This window comes from Phyllobates terribilis, unplaced genomic scaffold, assembly GCF_046119375.1.
Source record: "Phyllobates terribilis strain yellow unplaced genomic scaffold, ASM4611937v1 Scaffold_2__4_contigs__length_985480577, whole genome shotgun sequence".
Taxonomy (NCBI): Eukaryota; Metazoa; Chordata; class Amphibia; order Anura; family Dendrobatidae; genus Phyllobates; species Phyllobates terribilis.
The window spans coordinates 856935488-856955873 of NW_027362762.1; the positions used below are offsets into that span (position 1 = coordinate 856935488).

At 43.1% G+C, this 20386-nt stretch overlaps 1 protein-coding gene across 1 annotated transcript in view; it reads right to left on the bottom strand.

The window, feature by feature from the left end:
- Positions 1 to 6433: 6433 nt before the first annotated feature.
- Positions 6434 to 20386, bottom strand: part of NSRP1 (nuclear speckle splicing regulatory protein 1) — a 75282-nt gene continuing 61329 nt past the window's right edge. The window contains exons 4-7 of the mRNA XM_073667967.1: positions 16925 to 17053; positions 14126 to 14333; positions 12557 to 12665; positions 6434 to 7585 (exon numbers count right to left, since the gene is read on the bottom strand). Of these exons, the coding sequence (XP_073524068.1) occupies positions 6601 to 7585; positions 12557 to 12665; positions 14126 to 14333; positions 16925 to 17053 (1431 nt within the window). The 3' untranslated portion in view covers positions 6434 to 6600. The remainder of the gene's footprint in view (positions 7586 to 12556; positions 12666 to 14125; positions 14334 to 16924; positions 17054 to 20386) is intronic.

Below are 20386 nucleotides of genomic sequence, written 5' to 3' on the forward strand. Positions count from 1 at the left end.
TTTTCAAAATAAACTACAGATAAGAGCAGTTACAGAGGAATGGGGGTTTAGATGATGAAAAAATTCAAAAAAGAGCACCAAGGAGCCCAGTACCGCCCCCTATGGGTATCAACAGATGAGAACCCGGTATGTGACTCAAATAGGGTTGTTTTTACACAGTAATGACATTCATAAAATGCAGAAGAACAGATAAAAAAATGAATAAATATATTGGGAGATAAAATGTAATAGAATAGATAAAAAAAGCGCATTATTATTGATTGTCTCATTTAAAAAATAAAGAGTAATGGAAGAGCTGCGGTCGCGATCCCCGTATTTGTTAAAAAGAGATTGCGTCAAACCACTACTCTGCTGGAGGGGTTGTGGTGTGATGTCAGTTTTAGAAAAAAAGTGCATAAAAGGTGGAGAAAAATGGATCGGATGAGAATAGATGAAACAAAAGTGGAGTGTTTAGTATCTATAGATGAGTGACCGAACCTGGCAGTGGGCTATGTGTAAGCGGCTGAGGGAGTAAACCAGTGGTTTTTCCTTCCGTGCGGCACTGCTGTTTGGGGCATTTAATATCAGTGAGAGTTGTGCTAAGTGTGTTTGAGTTTGTGAAGGTGTGAGGGATGGTGTCCTGGATAGGAAAAGCAAACTGAATGCACAGGATTAATTGAGAATGATATCAAAGTTATGCTGTTATACAGGTGTTAGGGACTTTAATATATTAATGACAGATTTGAATGAGACAATGCATGGATTTAATAAAATATTCCATCATCAATAACTTTGTTAAACACAAAAAATTTCTTTAGAACTTCTAATGAATATTCCTCACATTTTATTAAATTCATAAATATTCTACTCCAGAGCGTGCATTAATATATTGAGGCCCTAACCGCTGTATAACAGCATAATTTCAGATGAGCGACAGTACCACACCCCTGCTGCACTTCTGTCCTGCCAAAGTTCGGTGGAGCTGGGAGAAACTTTAATAAAGACACCAAATGTCGCTAAATTCTGTCACAACTCCGTGTTTTGAGACTTTTCAAAACGTTTACATCAGAATTCAGTTGTGAAAGCTTTGACGAATCGGTGTTGCTATGAACGTTGCTCATCCATTCTTCCATCCCTGACTATGCGGGTGGTAAGATATCTGACATGTGTTAGGGCTCCCTCACATGTCAGTGATGTTTTGCACATGCAAAATTAAGTCTGAGTTCTATCAGCGTTTTTGATCAGTGTGTCATCAGAGTTTGGGGAGTACCAGTTTTTATCATCAGAGTTTGGTCAGAGTTTCATCAGTTTTTCGAAAATGAAAAAAAAAATGATGGCGGTTTCTCAATCTTCTTCTGTGAAACAGTCCACGAAGAACAGATCGCACATGGATGGCATCCAAGTACTGTTCGATTTTTTTTTTTCATGGATCCATAGACTTGTGTTGGGAGAGTTTAATCTGAATCTTGGATCAATATCAGACAGGTCTCTGTGCTACTCGTCTGTTGCAGCTCCTGCTTTATCCTTGGACATTTTATATACCTGCTAAATCATTTTATTCAATCCAGTTGAAGCTTCTATAAAAATAAAACTTATAAAGCGATCACACTGAAGCCCAGATGTTACAGGGTCTGAAATCTTCACCAGGGAGTGGTGGGTCTCCCATAGAGGGCTGAAGCATGTGAACACAGCCAAATCGATTCTGCCCTCTTATTCCAGTGATCAAAACGGATCTCAGAATCCAGGTCTCTCCAATTTCACACTCTGATTGCTTTGAGATGCCAAGCATTTTCAGAAAGTGGAGGTACGATCTTAAAATTTTATTAACAACCATCTAAAGAGTTTGTCCACTACCCTCAGTTCCTGGTTTTACTATAAATGCTTTAGGATAATGCCCATAAAGAGTCCCATATACCTTTTCTGCCAAGTTTCATGTCGTTTTATACCTCTGTGCTTCGCTTCCTGTGCCCTGGCATCAGCTCTGTTGTCACAGTCATTGCTTCCTCGGATCACTTCTTACTACATTTCCCATCTTTCCTTTTGTTGGGCTGCAAGCCAGCAGTGAGCACAGACCGGTAACTCTGCCTTAAACCCTCCCACTCCTCCCCCAGAGTCACACACTGTCCCAGCAGCACCTCCTGTACATGATCCTGCAGGGAAGAGAAGTATTGCACAAAGCACCAGAAAACCAGCTCTGGAAATAAAGACTATCTCCTATTCTCCCTCACTGACAGGGATGATAGGATGGATCAATGAATTGGGACAGATTTGAATGCATGCACATTATAAAGGCAATACAGCGGGGTGTATATACATTACACAGGGTATACAGCAGTCTGTGTACATGCATAGAAAACCCTGCTGTATGCATACAGATACAAGGGGGAGAACTGGGTCTACAGCAGCTTTTAGAGAAATAGAGAGCTCTGCTGAGCATCTCCCACCCACACAGCAAGTCTTGCCTACTTGTCAAGTTTCCAGAGCCCAGAACTGAGGGAGAATCTGACGTGACATCACAGGAAGCCATGAGATTCTCCGCCAGAGATCATGTGACCAGAAGAGCAGTTCTGGTTATAGAAGGATTTGGCAAAGCAAAGTATTTAGTGAATTGCGTATCCATTTACATGGAAGGGACATGTAAAGTAGTGGTCAACCCCTTTAAAAAAATATAAAGCCTTCTGAAAATCCATCTATCAAAGCCATGTTCATGAATGTGTATATAACTGAAAATGAAGGACCGCAGTTAATACATATGTACAGTTAGATAAATGACATGTACCATAAAACAAATATTAGTTCAATTCATATGCAGGCTTGTTCTGCTTGAAAGGGAAAATTTGATAAATAACACAAAATAAGAAATTATTAAAAGTGAAAATTGACTTCACTCCCTAGTCATGATTATTTTTTAATTCCCTAGAGCAGTGGTCACCAACAAGGGAATTGGAAGCTGACGCGCCCCCTGGGCCGTGGGGTACTCGGTAGCTGGGCCGGCCGATGCTGGGGGATGTCACAGTGGCGGTGACCCGGTCCGTGACCCAGGGCGGTCAATAAAAGGGGTTTTAAAGAAAAGGGAATATAGTTTTTATATAATGTTTGTGACGCCACCTGTGGTATGTGGCTATATGGAGCCGCCGCTGCGGTACAGAACCTCTGGAGCCGATATTAGTGCAGCAGAGTTGGTTCAGCTCTCCACAGGCAGAGCTTAGCTCCAGGGCAGGAAATGGTGATGTTATAGATGTTGCTGTGCAGTGTAATGCAGGGGATGGCGCAGATAATAACCAGTCCACAACTTATTGGCAGTTTCCTCTTATCTTTACTTGCGGTGGTTAGGCAGACCGGGGCACGGATACTAGCTTGTAGTAGAGGTCCGGGTGGCCTGGAAGCAAGTTGGGAATCCACCTCACCAGGTGAAGTTGGAGGCCTTCCCTTAGCGCTAATCTCTTTGGCCCTGCTGCTTATAGCTGTGCTGTGGCCCTCGTCCCTGAGTAAAACGTCTTTGTGCTCACCCGTATGGCAGGCAGCTTGGGCCCTCCTGGAGTGTCGCTCCCACGTGGTGGTGCTGGGCACTATGTGCTGCTGAGCCTCCGGGCGTCTGATGGGGCCAGGAGACCGGCAGTCTCCTGCACTCCGGTTTCTGCTGCTGGGCCTTCAGTGCCCCACAACCTCGGACTCCGGTGTCCGGTTCTTCTGCGCTTCCCTCTGGGGTGAACTGCCGTGCAGCTCCACTCCCCAGGTCCTTCCTCGTCGCTCTCCTGACTTCAACTCCTCTCTGCTCTCCTCACACTAACTAACCCCGCCTCCAGATCCCAGTTGCTAAGGGGAGGAACTCCCCTTGCTGGTCTGGAGCCAGGAAAGTGTTGCATGCTAGCAAAACCTGATTAGGGGACCCCTCCTTGCTTCCAGGCATGACATCACCCCCTTGTGAGGGAGGCAATGCCACTGTGGCAATCGGACTCCTGTGGTGCCATAAAGCCACATGCCTTGCCACATAGCTCCATCAACTGTATAGTGGCCACAGCAGGTACTACAGGTCCACTATTCATACGGATAAGGGCGGATGTGCCGTACTCAGCCACAGCTACTATACAGTTCATGGAGCTGTTCTGCTCTGCAGCTGATCACATCCAGCTGGCAATCAGGAATAGTCTATTTGCAGGCGTGCCGGGTGTCGCACCCCCACTGATCTGCTACCTATGACATATCCTAAGGCTGTCAATATTAAAGTACCAGACAACCATTTTAAGTCAAATCAAGAAATAATCATTTATGGATAACTTTTCTTGAAAAGTGCATTTATAAAGCCTTAAATAATCTTCTGTTCCCTTTTGTCAGATACTAGATATAGCCTACTTTTGTGTAAGAAAAACATGCAATCTTTTTAGGTAATGCTGTTTTTGTGGGCACCTCATTGTGGGGACACAGGATACCATGGGTGAAGTCTGCTGCCACCAGGAGGCTAGCACTAAGAACATCACCTTAAAAAAATGACTTGGCTCCTCCTTAGCAGGCTACACCTGGCTTACCGTCACTGAGCTGCTCAGTTTAGCTTAGTATCATGCAGGAGTCAGACACAGGTCTGGGATCCAGACCTCTTTCTACCTATGGTTTTTCCTGCTCACATCCTCTTTTCCATCTGAACTATCTAGTACAAGCCCCAGATCCTCTTCTCTTGGAGACACAACATCCTCTACTGAGGGCACAACTGATGGACGCATTGATTTACTGACGTAGCCGCCCCTTGAGGCGGTGGGCACAGTTCTTTCGTTTAGACCATCTCAGTCTCTAGGGTGATCTCCACCTTGCCCTAGCCTTTTCTTCGTAGAGTCCTGGATGTCTGGGTCAGACAATACTACCAGTGTTCTCCATCTTCTCACATCCTCTATTTGGTCTCGAGAAGGTTCATCCCGTTCAAGACTTAAAGCAGGTCCTCTACATGATTCCACTTTCATCGCTTTTTCCATACCCTCCAGAGCGCTTAGTGAGTTTGTGTCCCTGGTGGTCACCCAGGACACCTACCTTCTCCACTAACGTTTCCTACGGTAGATGACTGTTCTGGACGTTTCTACATTCCAAGAGAATTTTTTTTTTCCCGATCGGAGTGATGTTTTCATGCTCTATTTCGACCTAAGAACTTAAACTGCTTGTCAATACTACAGTGTGGGTCCAGAAAGGGTGTCTTTCCTGATAGTGATCACTTTCATTAGCTGAGAATCCAAATAGGTGGTTCTCAGCTGATGCTCTTGGTTCATTTTCCTTCATCTAGAAAAAGTGGTCTTGCATGTAGTATCATCCTTTCTCCCTAAGGTGGTCTCTTCCTTTCACCTTAATGAGGAAATTGCCTTTTTTTCTGCCCTCTATTTCTCGGAGTGCTACTTATGCAAGCTGGGATCAGAGCTGGGTGGCTCCACTTGTCTTGCCACTGCCCCGTTCAGACATTTGAATCCCTGGTTTCTCATGCCAGAAGGTCCTCGCAGAGGTCTGGCTACCTTTTACGAGCTGGATTGAATCTGCCATTCTGAAGCAGATTGGGCTAAAGCCAGAGCGTCCCCAATTCAGGGTCGCAGCTCGCTACACCCGGGCGGTGGGAGCCTCCTGGGTCGTATGCTATTGATATCTGTTCTTCAGCTCTGTAAGGCCTACTACTTGGTCTTCAGTACACATATTTTCAAAGCTTTACACAGATTGTATCTTTGCATTGATAGACGTAAGTCTTAGCAGAAGGTTGCTGCAGACAGCAGTCGCTCGGGTGGTAACCTGAGGGATTGCTATTCTCTCTTTTGCAGCATTTCTAGTTTCCCATCGAAAGGACTACTTTGAGACATCCCATGGTTTTCTGTCTCCCCCAATGAGGTGCCTGAGAAAAGAGGGTTTTTTGGTACTCACCATACAATTTCTCTCTCGTAGCCTTTATTAGGGGACATAACACTTAACCTTGCTTGTCCTGTTGGGTGCGTGATTACATTGTTCTTCTCAGGATGGTAGTTTTCCCTTTGATAATTCTACTGCTTCTTACTAACTGAGAAGCTTGGTGCCGGTAGTCCTGGCGTAGCCTGCTGGGGAGGCGCAGACTCAATTTTTCTTTTAGGTGTTGTTCTTAGTGTCAGCCTCCTGGTGGCAGAACACTACACCCATGGTTTCCTGTGTCTCCTAATGAAGGCTACGTGAAAGTTTTTACAGTACCAAAAATCCTCTTTTTTAATTAAAGCTTGGCCTATATGTTGAGTTTTTGCAGAGAATATTTTTATCAATAAAAGTAAATCAAAATAGAAAACACATGATTAGTTTTCCATAGAAAGATTTCAGTGGCCCTTTTAGATCAGCTGGGCAATGGAGATACCCAAAACTCAAATGTGTCATAAAAATCCATCAACATAATAAAAAGATGAAATTGAGTCAACATTCAGGCAGCACATATAAAAGAAATGTTTATTTTAAAAATGAATTTACTATTTTTCCTAAGCAAGACAAAAGCCTCCCCCACACCCCAAAAAAAAGATAAATAAATCATGAATACAAACTTCAAATTTGCTTCTAAAAGAAATGTCCAGATGACAAAATACCAAAAAAAACAACCCATATATTGCCATGGTTTCTGTGGAGTCAAAGTGAACAATGTCTTTAGTCCTCCTCTTTTTCTACATATGTTTTTCCAGCAGAACGAGCAATTTGTCTGGCAAGATATCGGTCTCTGGCTGAAATAACAGTTTCTTCATTACTGCGTTTTACAAATTTGCTCGTTGAGGAGTTTCCATCTTTTGAGGTTTCCTCCACTTTGCGCTTGGAGTCAGAATCCTTTTCCTGTTCATCAGGTTGATTCCCTTCACACGATGATACCATGTCCCCTTTTCTCTCCACACCCCTATGAGTCTTGGCTTTATCTAAACCCTCCTCCACCTCTCTTTCTGTTTTTCCTTGATATGTCCTTTCTCTTCGGTCGGTGCGATCTTGCTCAGCTCTGCCTCTATTTTCTCTGTCTGGCTGATTTCTATCTGCTTGCTCTTTGTTGTCCGCGCGATTTCGGTCTGACCTGTGTCTGTCCTGCTTTTTGCGTTGTTCTCTGTCAGTGAGATCTAGATCTTTATCAACCCTGTCTCTCCGCTTTCCCTCATCTATTCTTTCTTTGTGTTTCTTGCTATCTTTTTCAATATAATATTCATCATCCTCTCTGCTGACATGTTCTTTTTCTCTTTTTTCATCCCTTTTACTGCGGCCATGTTCTCGCTCTTCGTAATCTTGTTCTCCCCTCCTCCTTTCCCAGTCTTTACTGTTGTGCTCCTTGTGTCTTGTTCTTTCTTCAAAATCTTGACTACTTTCTCTTTCATAATCACGGCGTTGAGATCTGCCACTCTCCATTCTGTTTTTGCCACTTGATTTTGTACTTTTTTCCTTGTAGCTCTGGAAATCATCCTCCTCACTTGATGAGCTTGTGTGTCTACGTCTATAATGAGTTTTTCTTTCTCTTTTGTCGGTTTTACTTGATTTGTTTGCAGTCTCTTTTTCATCCTCACTGGACTCCGTTTCCAAATCATCTGCATCGATGTTCTCCTCCTGGTTCCCATTATTAGGTTCATCAGAATATCCTTTGGGCTTCTCCTGTTTAACCCTATATTTAGAAACAAACATAACGTTTACACAAATATTTCTAGTATTTCTTGAAGTGTATGCAGACAGATTGATCCCAGTTTGCTATATACCGTATATTCCGGCGTATAAGACGACTTTTGAAGACTGAAAAATCTTCTGTCTAGTCTGGGGTCGTCTTATACGCCGGTAATGCTTTTGAACTTTCAGAAATTGACATGCGGGGATACTCTGGGGGTGCTAATAAGCTGCCGTGGCCGTATCCCTGCCATGTCGGAGTTAATATAAGGTGGAGGGAGTTAAAATACGGCGGCGGTAGGTCCAGACAGTCAGCGCTTCTGTGCTGAAACTGACACATCGCTGCGTATTCCCAGCTCCGGACACAGCGCAGGGCTTCTGTGCCGACAGCTTTCACTTGTCACAGAAGCGCTGCGCTGTGTCCGGAGCTGGGAAGTTCGCATCGCTTCTGTGACAATATATGAAAAGCCGCAATTCAGCAGCGGCATAAGCCGGCACCCGACAATTTAGAATAGAAAGAATAGAGCTTCACACATAGATTAGATAGATAGAAACATGTCAGTCACATATATATGAAGTACAGTGACAGTGTTGCTTACTGTACTTGTCATTTAGTGTAAAGGATTTATTAAAACAAATAATAGTGTTTTCATGCACCGTCTCTTTAAAAAAGCCGGCCGGCAATTCAGCATCTGTACCCGACAATTTATAACAGACAGAATAGAGCATCACACATAGATTAGATAGATAGAAACATGTCAGTCACATATATATGAAGTACAGTGACAGTATTGCTTACTGTACTTGTCATTTAGTGTAAAGGATTTATTAAAACAAATAATAGTGTTTTCATGCACCGTCTCTTTAAAAAAGCCGGCCGGCAATTCAGCATCGGTACCCGACAATTTATAACAGACAGAATAGAGCATCACACATAGATTAGATAGATAGAAACATGTCAGTAACATATATATGAAGTACAGTGACAGTGCTGGTTACTGTACTTGTCATCTAGTGTTAAAATAACGGATTTATTTAAAAAAAAATTGGCGTGGGGTTCCCCTTAATTTTAGTCTCTAGCGGAGGTTAAGCAGACAGCTGGGGCAGATGTTTGAAGCCTGGGAAGGGGGTAATACCCACGGAGCTTCCCAGGCTACTAATATCAGCCCCCAGCTGAATACATAGCCTTTACTAGCTATTAAAATGGGGGACCCCCCAAAAAAATGACGTGGGGTCCCCCCTAATTTAATAGCTAGCAAAGGCTAGGCAGACAGCTGGGGGCTGATATTAATAGCCCAGGAAGGGAGCCATGAATATTGGCCCCCTCCCAGGCTAGAAACACCAGCCGTCAGCCGCCCCAGAAATGGCGCATTCATAGGATGCGCCAATTCTGGCACTTAGCCTCGCTCTTCCACGCTGCCCTGGTGCGGTGGCAGGGGGTAATAGGGCTGGGGTTGATGTCAGCTTATAATGCCAGCTGACATCAAGCCCAGGTTAGTAATGGAGAGGCGTCTATAAGACACCCCCATTACTAACCCCATAGTAAAAGTTAAAAAAAACACAAACACCCAGAGTAAAGTCCTTTAATTGAAATAAAGACACAATTCTTTATTGTTCTAAATTAAACCATACTTACCATCACGCCCATTCCAGCTGAAGCCAACGATCTCCTGCAATAAAAGTAAAATAATAAAGCAACCTCATCCTTACCTTTCCATGGTTCCCAGGACAGCTTCAGCTCTGCTACATCGAGATGACAGGCTGGACCGCAGCAGAACGCTGCCATCCAGCCTGTCATCCCGCAGACACTGAGAAGAGCAGGCATGCTTGCGCTCCTCAGTGTCTCGCTGTGACGGCATCCAGATGAGCCGACAATGAACTCAGCTCACCTCCTGGACGTCCGTCACTGACAGCGTGGGAAACTTCTACTGCGCATGCGGGGAGCAGGAGAATTTTCCCACGCTGTCAGTGACGTGCATGAGGTGAGCTGAGTTCATTGGACATGATCTCGGCTCATCTGGATGCCGTCACAGTCAGACACTGAGGAGCACAAGCATGCCTGCGCTTCTCAGTGTCTGCCGCATGGCAAGCTGAACGGCAGCGTTCTGCTGCGGTGAAGCCTGTCATGTGAATGTAGCAGAGCTGAGCCGGTCCTGGGAACCATGGAGAGGTAAGGATGAGGTTGCTTTATTATTTTACTTTTATTGCAGGAGATCGTTGGCTTCAGCTGGAATGGGCGTGATGGTAAGTATGGTTTAATTTAGAACAATAAAGGATTGTGTCTTTATTTCAATTAAAGGACTTTATTCTGGGTGTTTGTGTTTTTTTTAATTACTTTACTAGAAATTCATGGCGGTCATGTCTAATATTGGCGTGACCCCATGAATTTCGGGCTTAGGGCCAGCTGATAATGCCAAGTTGGCCTTAACCCCTTTATTACCCAGTGAGCCACCGCACCAGGGCCCTGGATGAGTTGGGTACAGCGCCAGAAGATGGCGCTTCTATGAACGCGCCATTTTCCGGGGTGGCTGCGGACTGCAATTTGCAGCGGGGGGGGGGGCCAGAAAGCTTGGTTCTCCCTGCGCTGCAGATTCCAGCCCCCAGCTGCCTAGTTGTACCTGGCTGGACACAAAAATAGGGCGAAGCCCAACGTCTTTTTTTTTTTAATTATTTCATGAAATAATTTAAAAAAAAAGGGCTTCCCTATATTGTTGTGTCCGGCCAGGTACAAATAGGCAGCTGGTGGTTGGGGGCAGCCCGTTCCTGCCTGCTGTACCTGGCTGGACACAAAAATATGGCGAAGCCCACGTCAACATTTTTGGGAAAAATTAATTACAAAATTAATAATAATTTAGGAACTGCATCTTTATTAACCCCTCAATTGTCATTTAGTGTTAAAATAAAGGATTTTTTAAAAAGAAAATTGGCGTGGGATCCACCATCATTATAGTCTCTAGCGGAGGTTAAGCAGACGGCTGGGGCAGATGTTTGAAGCCTGGGAAGGGGGTAAAACCCACGGAGCTTCCCAGGCTACTAATATCAGCCCCCAGCTGAATACCTAGCCTTTACTAGCTATTAGAATGGGGGACCCCCCCAAAAAATGACGTGGGGTCCCCCCTATTTTAATATGTTTATGAGTGACAGTTTTCCTGCTATATACCTGCATGTCATAAGAATTTAAATTAAAAAAGGACCATGTTAAATTCAAATCTGTTTTTTTTTAATTTTTACCGGTGTTTGGTATGCGTTGGAAAAGGGGTAGTCTTATACGGTGAATATATCCTAAACTCTATATTTTAACAGGAAAGTAGGGGGGTCGTCTTATACACCAGGTCGTCTTATACGCCGGAATATACGGTAGTTATTTGTGTGTACCAGACAAGTAACATATTGGATAAGTTTGCAGTCAAATGTTAGCAAAAACTGGAAGTTTAAACCCATGTTCACAGTAACCAAATTCAATTAGATTTTGGGGGCACCAACAAATAGTACACAATCCTATAATTACCACCAAATTGTATAGAGTAAAGTACAAAAAAATAGTTTTACAAATAAAATTACTTTATTGGTAAACAATTTTTAAATACAACAACTACAAAAGACAAGACCATAAAAAAAAAAATCAAACAAACCCCTGACGAAGCTGTACGCAAAACGCGCATCGGGGTACTGGGCAGTGTGGTCCTTTATGCAAGATGGCATATGGTGGGTATAGCGGCTAGTTCATGTGATACTTTAACTATACGGGCACCAATGTTGGGGGTCTTTTGACCATTTCAGTTAATATATTTAATAATAAATAATAATCTTTTTATTTATATAGCGCCAACATATTCCGCAACGCATTACAATTCAGACAATTTACAGACATTATGGGCGCTGTCCCCATTGGAGCTCACAATCTACATTCCCTATCAGTATGTCTTTGGAGTGTGGGAGGAAACCGGAGAACTAGGAGGAAACCCACACAAACACGGGGAGAACATACAAACTCCTTGCAGATGTTGTCCTTGGTGGGATTTGAACTCAGGACCCCAGCGCTGCTAAGCACCGAGCTGCCCATATTTTCACTGACATAATTATTTACTTGCAGCGTTGGTGCTGTATATACTCAGGGACTGGTTATACCAATACTGTATATGGCTGCCATATAGATTTAATGTTCCTGTAAATTGTGAGAAACATAATCCTATGCCCTCACCTTTTTTATATACTGTCTGACTTGTTGTGTATTTTTATGCGGTTTATACATCTGTCCACACTGCTCATTTTCCTTTAATTTGGGTTTTCTAGGGGTGGGGGTGTAATGGTCTGTTGTCCTTTGTAGTTTTATTTAAAAATGGTTTATCAATAAATTTGTTATATTAATTGTAAAATGATTTTTTGGACTTTATTATGTACGATTTATTGGTAATTATATGATTATATAAATTGGTCAAATGTGCAAGTAAATTACCCATATCAAAACAGATATCCATAGAAAACTGATGACCCGCATTGCTGACAGGGAGGAAAATCCCAACTGCAATTTTCTGGATACATGATCAGTAAAAATCAATGACAAAGGTTTGTAAGTTTTGTTTGTAAACTTCTTTCTTTATTGGCCAATGGTTATAATTGGTCAGAAAGCAGATGTTTGCCCAAGTTAAAATAAAGGGGTTGTCCAGGATTTAGATTCTTGATTGGCAGCCGAGTTGTTGCATCCAAGAACAGTTAATACACAGCTGTGCTATTCCCAGCACTGTCTATTGAGTCTGAACTCATCGCACATCTAGGTCCTGAACAGCCCATTTAAAGGAACGGTTAATCAAATAAAGAAGTCACGCACCTTGTAGAGTTCTCCAGTGAATAATTGAACTCTAATTAGCAGTGTAAGATTTCAGAAATACATCTATATGACGGAGCCTACTCTTTCTGCTTGCACAAGGAGGCGATGCTAAAAAAATAAATGTCACCAGTGACAAACTTTACTTACTCAGCACTTCTCAAGCTGCATTCAGGAGCTTTCTCTTCGCCCACAGTCTGGTTCAGCAGATGTCGGTAAAAGCCGCTCAAGTCTCTCTGCTTAGTTACATCCAGAGATGCTAAAATTGGAAATGTTGTAAAGTTTATTTAATGTGCGTTTTATTGCATGTGATTGTAGATGTCCTAAAGCTGGAAATTCATCTACATCAGGGTTCCCCAACTCCAGTCCTCAAGGTTCACCAACAGGTCATGTTTTCAGGATTTCCTTACTATTACACAGGTGATGGAATTATTGCCTGTGCAGGTGATGCAATTATCACCTGTGTAATACTAAGGAAATCCTGAAAACATGACCTGTTGGTGGGCCTTGAGGACTGGAGTTGGGGAACCCTGATCTACATCACAGCAGTACCTCATATGCTACAGCAATTGGGTACATACTGTTCCCCTTATTATAATACCTGCAGACTGCAAACTATATCCTACGAGGAATTGTTAAAGGATCTGGGAATGTTTAGCTTGCAAAAAAGAAGGCTAAGAGGAGACATAATAGCCGTGTACAAATATCAGAAGGGCTGTCACATTGTAGAAGGATCATCCTTATTCTCATTTGCACATGGAAACACAAGAAGCAAAGCAATGAAACTGAAAGGGAGAAGATACAGATTAGATATTAGAAAAAACTTTGACAGTGAAGGTGATTAATGAGTGGAACAGGCTGCCACGAGAGGTGGTGAGTTCCCCTTCAATGGAAGTCTTCAGAGGCTGAACAGACATCTGTCTGAGATGGTTTAGTGAATCCTGCATCAACTCTCATTCTATGATTCTATGATACCTGTAAAACCTCACAAGCTATATATTAGGATAGCAACAGTGCTTATATGAATTTTTGGAAAACCAATGCAATCATTTAAGGTCTCTCCCTGCAAACCACAGATCAGGGCATCAAGCCGTATAATCCCCTCCATTCTACAATCGGCTTCTCTTAAGTGGACACGTACTATGAAGCTTGGTTTCTTACAGGGAATCTGTCTGTATGCAGGTCATAGAAAGTTGACTAAGATGATGCATTGATATCTGTGATCCAATGTCTTATTCCAGAGAAAACCATGTTTTTGTTAATATGAAAATGAGCTGTTAAGATCTATGGGATGGACATAGATCTGCCTCCAGAGCTTAGTGTAAATGAAAGGAGGTGTTACCAGTGTGAAACATGTAGATCAGGGGAGCAGGCTGTCAGTCATTACATGTCTTGTACTGGTAACGCCTTCTTTCATTTACAATAAGTTCTAGAGGCAGATTCTCAGGGAGATCTTATGTCCGGCCCATAGATCTTAACAGCTGATTTACATATTAAGAAAAACGTGGATTTCTCTGGAATAAGACTTCGGATTGAAGAAATCAATGTATCATTTTATTCAATTTTCTATGACATGCATGCCCATATAGACAGCTTAGAAGGGTTGAACCTAGTGACAGCATCTCCAGTCATAAAGATAGATATTATTTCTAGCCCTACTACATATTAGGCTATGATCATGACTGCCAACTATTCTGGGTAATAAAAAGACATTGTCACCTTCTATCGCAGCTTCTCTCTTCTCTCGCTCTTCCTCTTCAGCTTTCTCCTGAAGCTTTTTCTTATAGGCGGTTGTGACAAAAGCTTCCTTGTCCTGAAATTCTTCTCCTTCCATTTCACGTTCTTTCTGGATCTTTTTCTCCATTCTTTTTTCCTGTTCCTTCTTACGGTGCTCCACTGCTTTCAGGATGTTCTGGATATACTTAGGCTGAGTAAAATAAAAATGTATGAACTCAAACTACAATGTCCAAATCTTTCGTTTCCCAGCAGCTTTTCTAACAGTTTCTCAATATGTCTAGTCCAGTGAAGTAAGTAAGCATCTGTAAGTGAGACATTTGAATTTTCTTTGTTGCACAAAGCAGTTAAGGGGTTGTTTGTTACGCAAGGTTAGGGAAGGAATAAGTGAACAACAATGGGAAGGGAGCCCAACAACTAGGGAAAGGAGGAGTGGAGACCCCTAGGCAGATCTACAACCCCTGGCAAAAATTATGGAATCACCGGGCTCGGAGGATGTTCATTCAGTTGATTAATGTTGTTGAAAAAAAGCATATTCCTCAGAACTGAGTGATTCCATAATTTTTTCCCTCTGCTTGTTCTGAAAAAAATTACCCTTACCGAGTACCACATTTTTTTTCTTGATTTCTTTTAGTGTTTCTTAAAGCCATAAAGTTGCCATTTGAAATGACATTAGTTTTGTGCCATGTCTGTTTTTTTTCAACAACATTAAACAACTGAATGAACATCCTCCAAGCCCAGCGATTACATAATTTTTGCCAGGGGTTGTAATATCACCCTGCCTACCCTATCGTTCCTGTATTGGTTCTGCACCAATCGTCGAGCAGGAACCTAAGCCCTGAATGTCCCTAGAGCTAGGCCCTGGATAGGGAAGGGATGGGGTGAGCACTAGTCAGGCCCCACTACAAACTAAAGACAACAAGGCAAACAAACAAAGGGGATACACTTAGCTTGAGCAGACACCAGAGAGATAATGCCAACTGTCCTCCAAAAGCACCAAAGACAAGACTAGCTGATTGCCAGTACTCCAAGTCTGCAAAGAGGTACATAGAACTATCACCGGCGACTCTCTTGAGAAACTGAGAGTATTTAACTACCAAGCAAGGGTGTGTCAATCAGCAGCAGAAGGTGGAGGTTGCTGCTGGGTCCTAAAGGAAGAAGGATAAAACTATACTACAGAGATGAGGGGATCAAGAAGGCATCTGCAATGAAAAAGCTCAGTGACCTTCTACAGCTGGCTCCAGAGTGACTGTCTGTCACACCTGACACACCCGTGACAGTGTTGTACTACTTTTATACTGATGACCTATCCTCAAGAATAGGTCATCAATATCAAATTGAAAGGGGTCCAACACACCCAGCATTGCTACCTGTTCTCATTTTGAATGAATAAGATCAGATCTGCAGTATCCGGCAGCGACTACTACACAGTTGATAGAGCTGTACAACTAATAACAACCGACTGCCGCCAGCACTGAGAACAGCTGATCGGTGTGGGGCCTCCACCGATCTGATAGTGATAACCTTGGAACAATCTTTCAATATTAAGACACACTTCATTGGATTTAAATGGATTTGTCTCACCAAACACATCCACTTTAATATGAGATTTACTGCACTGATCAGCCTAAATCCAGAGTAAAAGATGATGTAGCTGGACATTCAACTGCAATACTATATGGCTGCCATTTAGATGCATGGCTTTACATGTATGGGCCAAGTACGCTAAAGAAAGAGCACCGACTTTTTAGCAGCTCTTAGCTGTCACGAGTGGGTGACACAGGCCGTAACGGGTCCCAGGACCTATTACAGAAGCAATTTTGTCTTTATACTAGAATTTACTATCTAGGTTTCATCTATTAATACTAAGGTACAACCCATCATGCAATACGCCCCTGTCAGGGGAACAGGTCCCTGTCGGGAGATTCAGAGTATGCATCGTGAGATTATCTTACATACGCAGCAGATAAAAGAAAAAAACATAGGAGCCAATTCATCATTAGTTTTGCATCTTTTTTTAAAACAACTTGGTCTTGTCTTTTTTTGTTGTTGTTTTGGTTATCCAGATGTTTCAGCCAAATGAATCATTTGCCACTCTTGAAATGTTGCAAAATGTTAAAGTGTAACATATTTTGCACCATACCAGGGTACTGTGGTACATCTAACTTTTTTCTGCTCAGTTGAAGACTAACATACAACCAGGGCTGTGGCGTCGGTAAGCCAAACCTCCGACTCCTCAATTTTCATGACACCGACTCCAACTCTGACTCAGAGTCCTTCATACATGGCTCATGTTTAAGTGATAAATTTACTGTAGCACCGATTCATCTCAGCTAAAAGTCTAGACCCTTAGATCAGGAATAGTACAGACATTTATAGGATATTTCATAACTTTCCCAAATTCTTATGAAAAAATATTCCCCACAAACTGCATTGAACTACTGTACCCAATTTATTATATATTTTTGGAGTCGGTCCATTTTATTCCGACTCCACGAGTCCGACTCCACAGCCCAGCATGCAACATGTTCTCATCAAAACTATTGTACAACTTTTTAATCTAAAAAGGCGGTTAAAAATACAAACAAACAAAAAATACCAAAAGAATAAGTAACTTTGAATTTTTGCCATCAAACATTGAATGCCATGAAATAATTTAGATTTTTATTTTTGTTGCTTTTTCACCCCTGAGGTTGTATTGACTTTTATCTAATCTATAATATTAATGATTACAAATGAAATGTAACATTTAGCATTCAGTTCATGCATTTAGCACAGGGATACCTTTCTATCCTTTCCAGAGAGCATCTTAGCTGCATTATCCTCCTTATTCTTCTGCATGTCATCATACACACTGTCATATTCATACACGGATGCATCCTCCTCCAGGGCTTTCTGCATTTCCAGCTTGGTCTTGGAAGAGAGATATAAACATGAACATTTCTGCAATTCATCATATTTTATTACAATGATCTCAGAATGATTCAGATAAACCTCATTAGATCTTCCCCAGAAAGGTCAAGTTCAACCACCCACCTGTGAGCTACTAGATAATAGTGAGATTAACCAGAATTCTTCACAATATGTATGGAAAGCTTCAATTTACACAAGGTGCAGTATTGCAACACTTTAGTGTTTCTATGGCAACAATACATCACGTAAAGAAAAGAGCTTCCAGTTTCCAGCAATGCACGGTCACTAGAAATAGTCCTGCTACTTTATCTCATTTCAGCAGAGTCAGGATGAAATGTGTCACCTGTGATGTCACATGCGCGAACGTGTAATGTTGTGTGTACAAGGTGCCTTACTGAAGAGCCAAGTAGCGTGGGTCAGGTACTGATACACAAGCTGCCACTAGACAGCTTAACAAAAAGGCAGTCCCCGCATGTGTTGCAGCTAACAGCCACAACACATGCAGCCGCGGGGACATATTATTAGAGCACAGCAGAGCTACTCGAATAACACCAGAGCATACTCGAATAGCACTATATCCAAGCAAGCTCGCTCATCTCTAGTAAGCACCGCACCCTACTTAAGCTTCCAGCTTACTGCTGGAAGCTGCCAGATATAGCTTTGTGCTTCCCTGCTTTAGGTCTGTGGTTTCTGCTCCAGTTTAGCATTGTTTTCCTGTTTTGACCTCGGCTTGTTTATTGATGTTTCTCCAGACTGACGATTTTGTACCTTTGCTGCCCTCTTGGTTTTGACCAGGCTACCTGACTATCTTTCTTGCCAGCTTGCGCCACCGAACAGTAGCTGACACTGCGGCCCTTGCCCAGGGACCCCTGTGTACAGTGGGGAAAAAAAGTATTTAGTCAGCCACCAATTGTGCAAGTTCTTAAAAAGATGAGAGAGGCCTGTAATTGACATCATAGGTAGACCTCAACTATGAGAGACAAAATGAGAAAACAAATCCTGAAAATCACATTGTCTGATTTGGAAAGTATTTTTTTTTAAATTTTGGTGGTAAATATTTGGTCAATTACAAACAAGCAAGATTTCTGGCTCTCACAGACCTGTAACTTCTTCTTTAAGAGGCTACTCTGTCCTCCACTCATTACCTGTAGTACCGGCACCTGTTTGAACTTGTTATCAGTATAAAAGACACCTGTCCGCAACCTCAAACAGTCACACTCCAAACTCCACTATGGTGAAGACCAAAGAGCTGTTGAAGGACACCAGAAACAAGATTGTAGCCCTGCACCAGGCTGGGAAGACTGAATCTGCAATAGGCAAAAAGCTTGGTGTGAAGAAATCAACTGTGGGAGCAATAATTAGAAAATGGAAGACATACAAGACCACTGATAATCTCCCTTGATCTGGGACTCCACACAAGATCTCACCCCGTGGGGCCAAAATGACCTCAAGAATGGTGATCAAAAATCCCAGAACCACATGGGGGAACCAAGTGAATGACCCCGCAGAGAGCTGGGACCACAGGCTACGCCTAAGCCATTACATGTTTGGGCCAGTCTGAAGTTTGCTAGAGAGCGTTTGGATGATCCAGAAGGAAGCCCTCCATTCTCCAGAAGAGTATTGGGAGAATGTCATATGGTCAGATGAAACCATGAAACTGTTTGGTAGAAACACAACTCGGCGTGTTTGGAGCAGAAAGAATGCTGAGTAGCATCCAAAGAACACCATACCTACTGTGAAGCATGGGGGTGGCAACATCATGCTTTGAGGCCGTTTCTCCGCCAAGGGACCAGGATGACTGATCCGTGTACATGAAAGAATAAATGGGGCCATGTATCGTGAGATTTTGAGTGCAAACCTCCTTCCATCGGCAAGGGCATTGAAGATGAAACGTGGCTGGGTCTTTCAGCATGACAATGATCCCAAGCACACCGCTAGGGCAAGGCAGGAGTGGCTTCGTAAGAAGCATTTCAAGGTCCTGGAGTGGCCTAGCCAGTCTCCAGATCTAAACCCTATAGAAAACGTTTGGATGGAGTTGAAAGTCCGTGTTGCCCAGCAACAGCCCCAAAACATCACAGCTTTAGAGGAGATCTGCATGGAGGAATGGGCCAACATACCAGCAACCGTGTGTGCCAAACTTACAGAACACTTTTGACCTCTGACACTGCCAATAAAAGATAAAGTATTGAGATGAACTTTTGCAATTGACCAAATACTTATTTTCCACCAAAATTTGAAAAAAAATTCTTTCCAAATCAGACAATGTGATTTTCAGGATTTGTTTTCTCATTTTGTCTCTCATAATTGAGGTCTACATATGATGTCAATTACAGGCCTCTCTCATCTTTTTAAGTGAGAGAACTTGCACAATTCGTGGCTGACTACCGTATTTTTCGGACTATAAGACGCACCGGACCATAAGACGCACGTAGGTTTTAGACGAGGAAAATAATAAAAAAAAAAATTTAAGCAAAAAATGTGGTCATGATGCACTTTTAAGGGGGAGGGGGTCTTCTGCTGACACTTGTATAGGGGTAATGTCCCCCAATTCTGACAATATCCCCCATCCTGGTATATATGCCCACCCCCCCTTCATTTAATACATCGTCCCCATCCTGGTATGCCTGGCACCCCTCCATCCTGGTATGCATGGCACCCCTCATCCCCAATCCTGGTATGCATGGCACCCCTCATCCCCAATCCTGGTATGCATGGCACCCCTCATCCCCAATCCTGGTATGCATGGCACAGTAATCCCCATCCTGGTATGCATGGTACCCCTCATCCCCAATCCTGGTATGCATGGCACCCCTCATCCCTATCCTGGTATGCATGGCACCCCTCATCCCTATCCTGGTATGCATGGCACCCCTCATCCCTATCCTGGTATGCATGGCACCCCTCATCCCTATCCTGGTATGCATGGCACCCCTCATCCCTATCCTGGTATGCATGGCACCCCTCATCCCTATCCTGGTATGCATGGCACCCCTCATCCTTATCCTGTTATGCTTGGCACCCCTCATCTTTATCCTGTTATGCTTGGCACCCCTCATCCCTGTCCTGATATGCATGGCACCCCTCATCCCTGTCCTGGTATGCATGGCACCCCTCATCCTTATCCTGTTATGCATGGCACCCCTAATCCCTGTCCTGGTATGCATTGCCCCCTCATCTTTATTTTGTTATGCATGGCACCCCTAATCCCTGTCCTGGTATGCATCGCACCCCTCATCCCTGTCCTGGTATGCATGGCCCCCTCATCTTTATTCTGTTATGCATGGCACCCCTAATCCCTGTCCTGGTATGCATGGCACCCCTAATATGCATGGT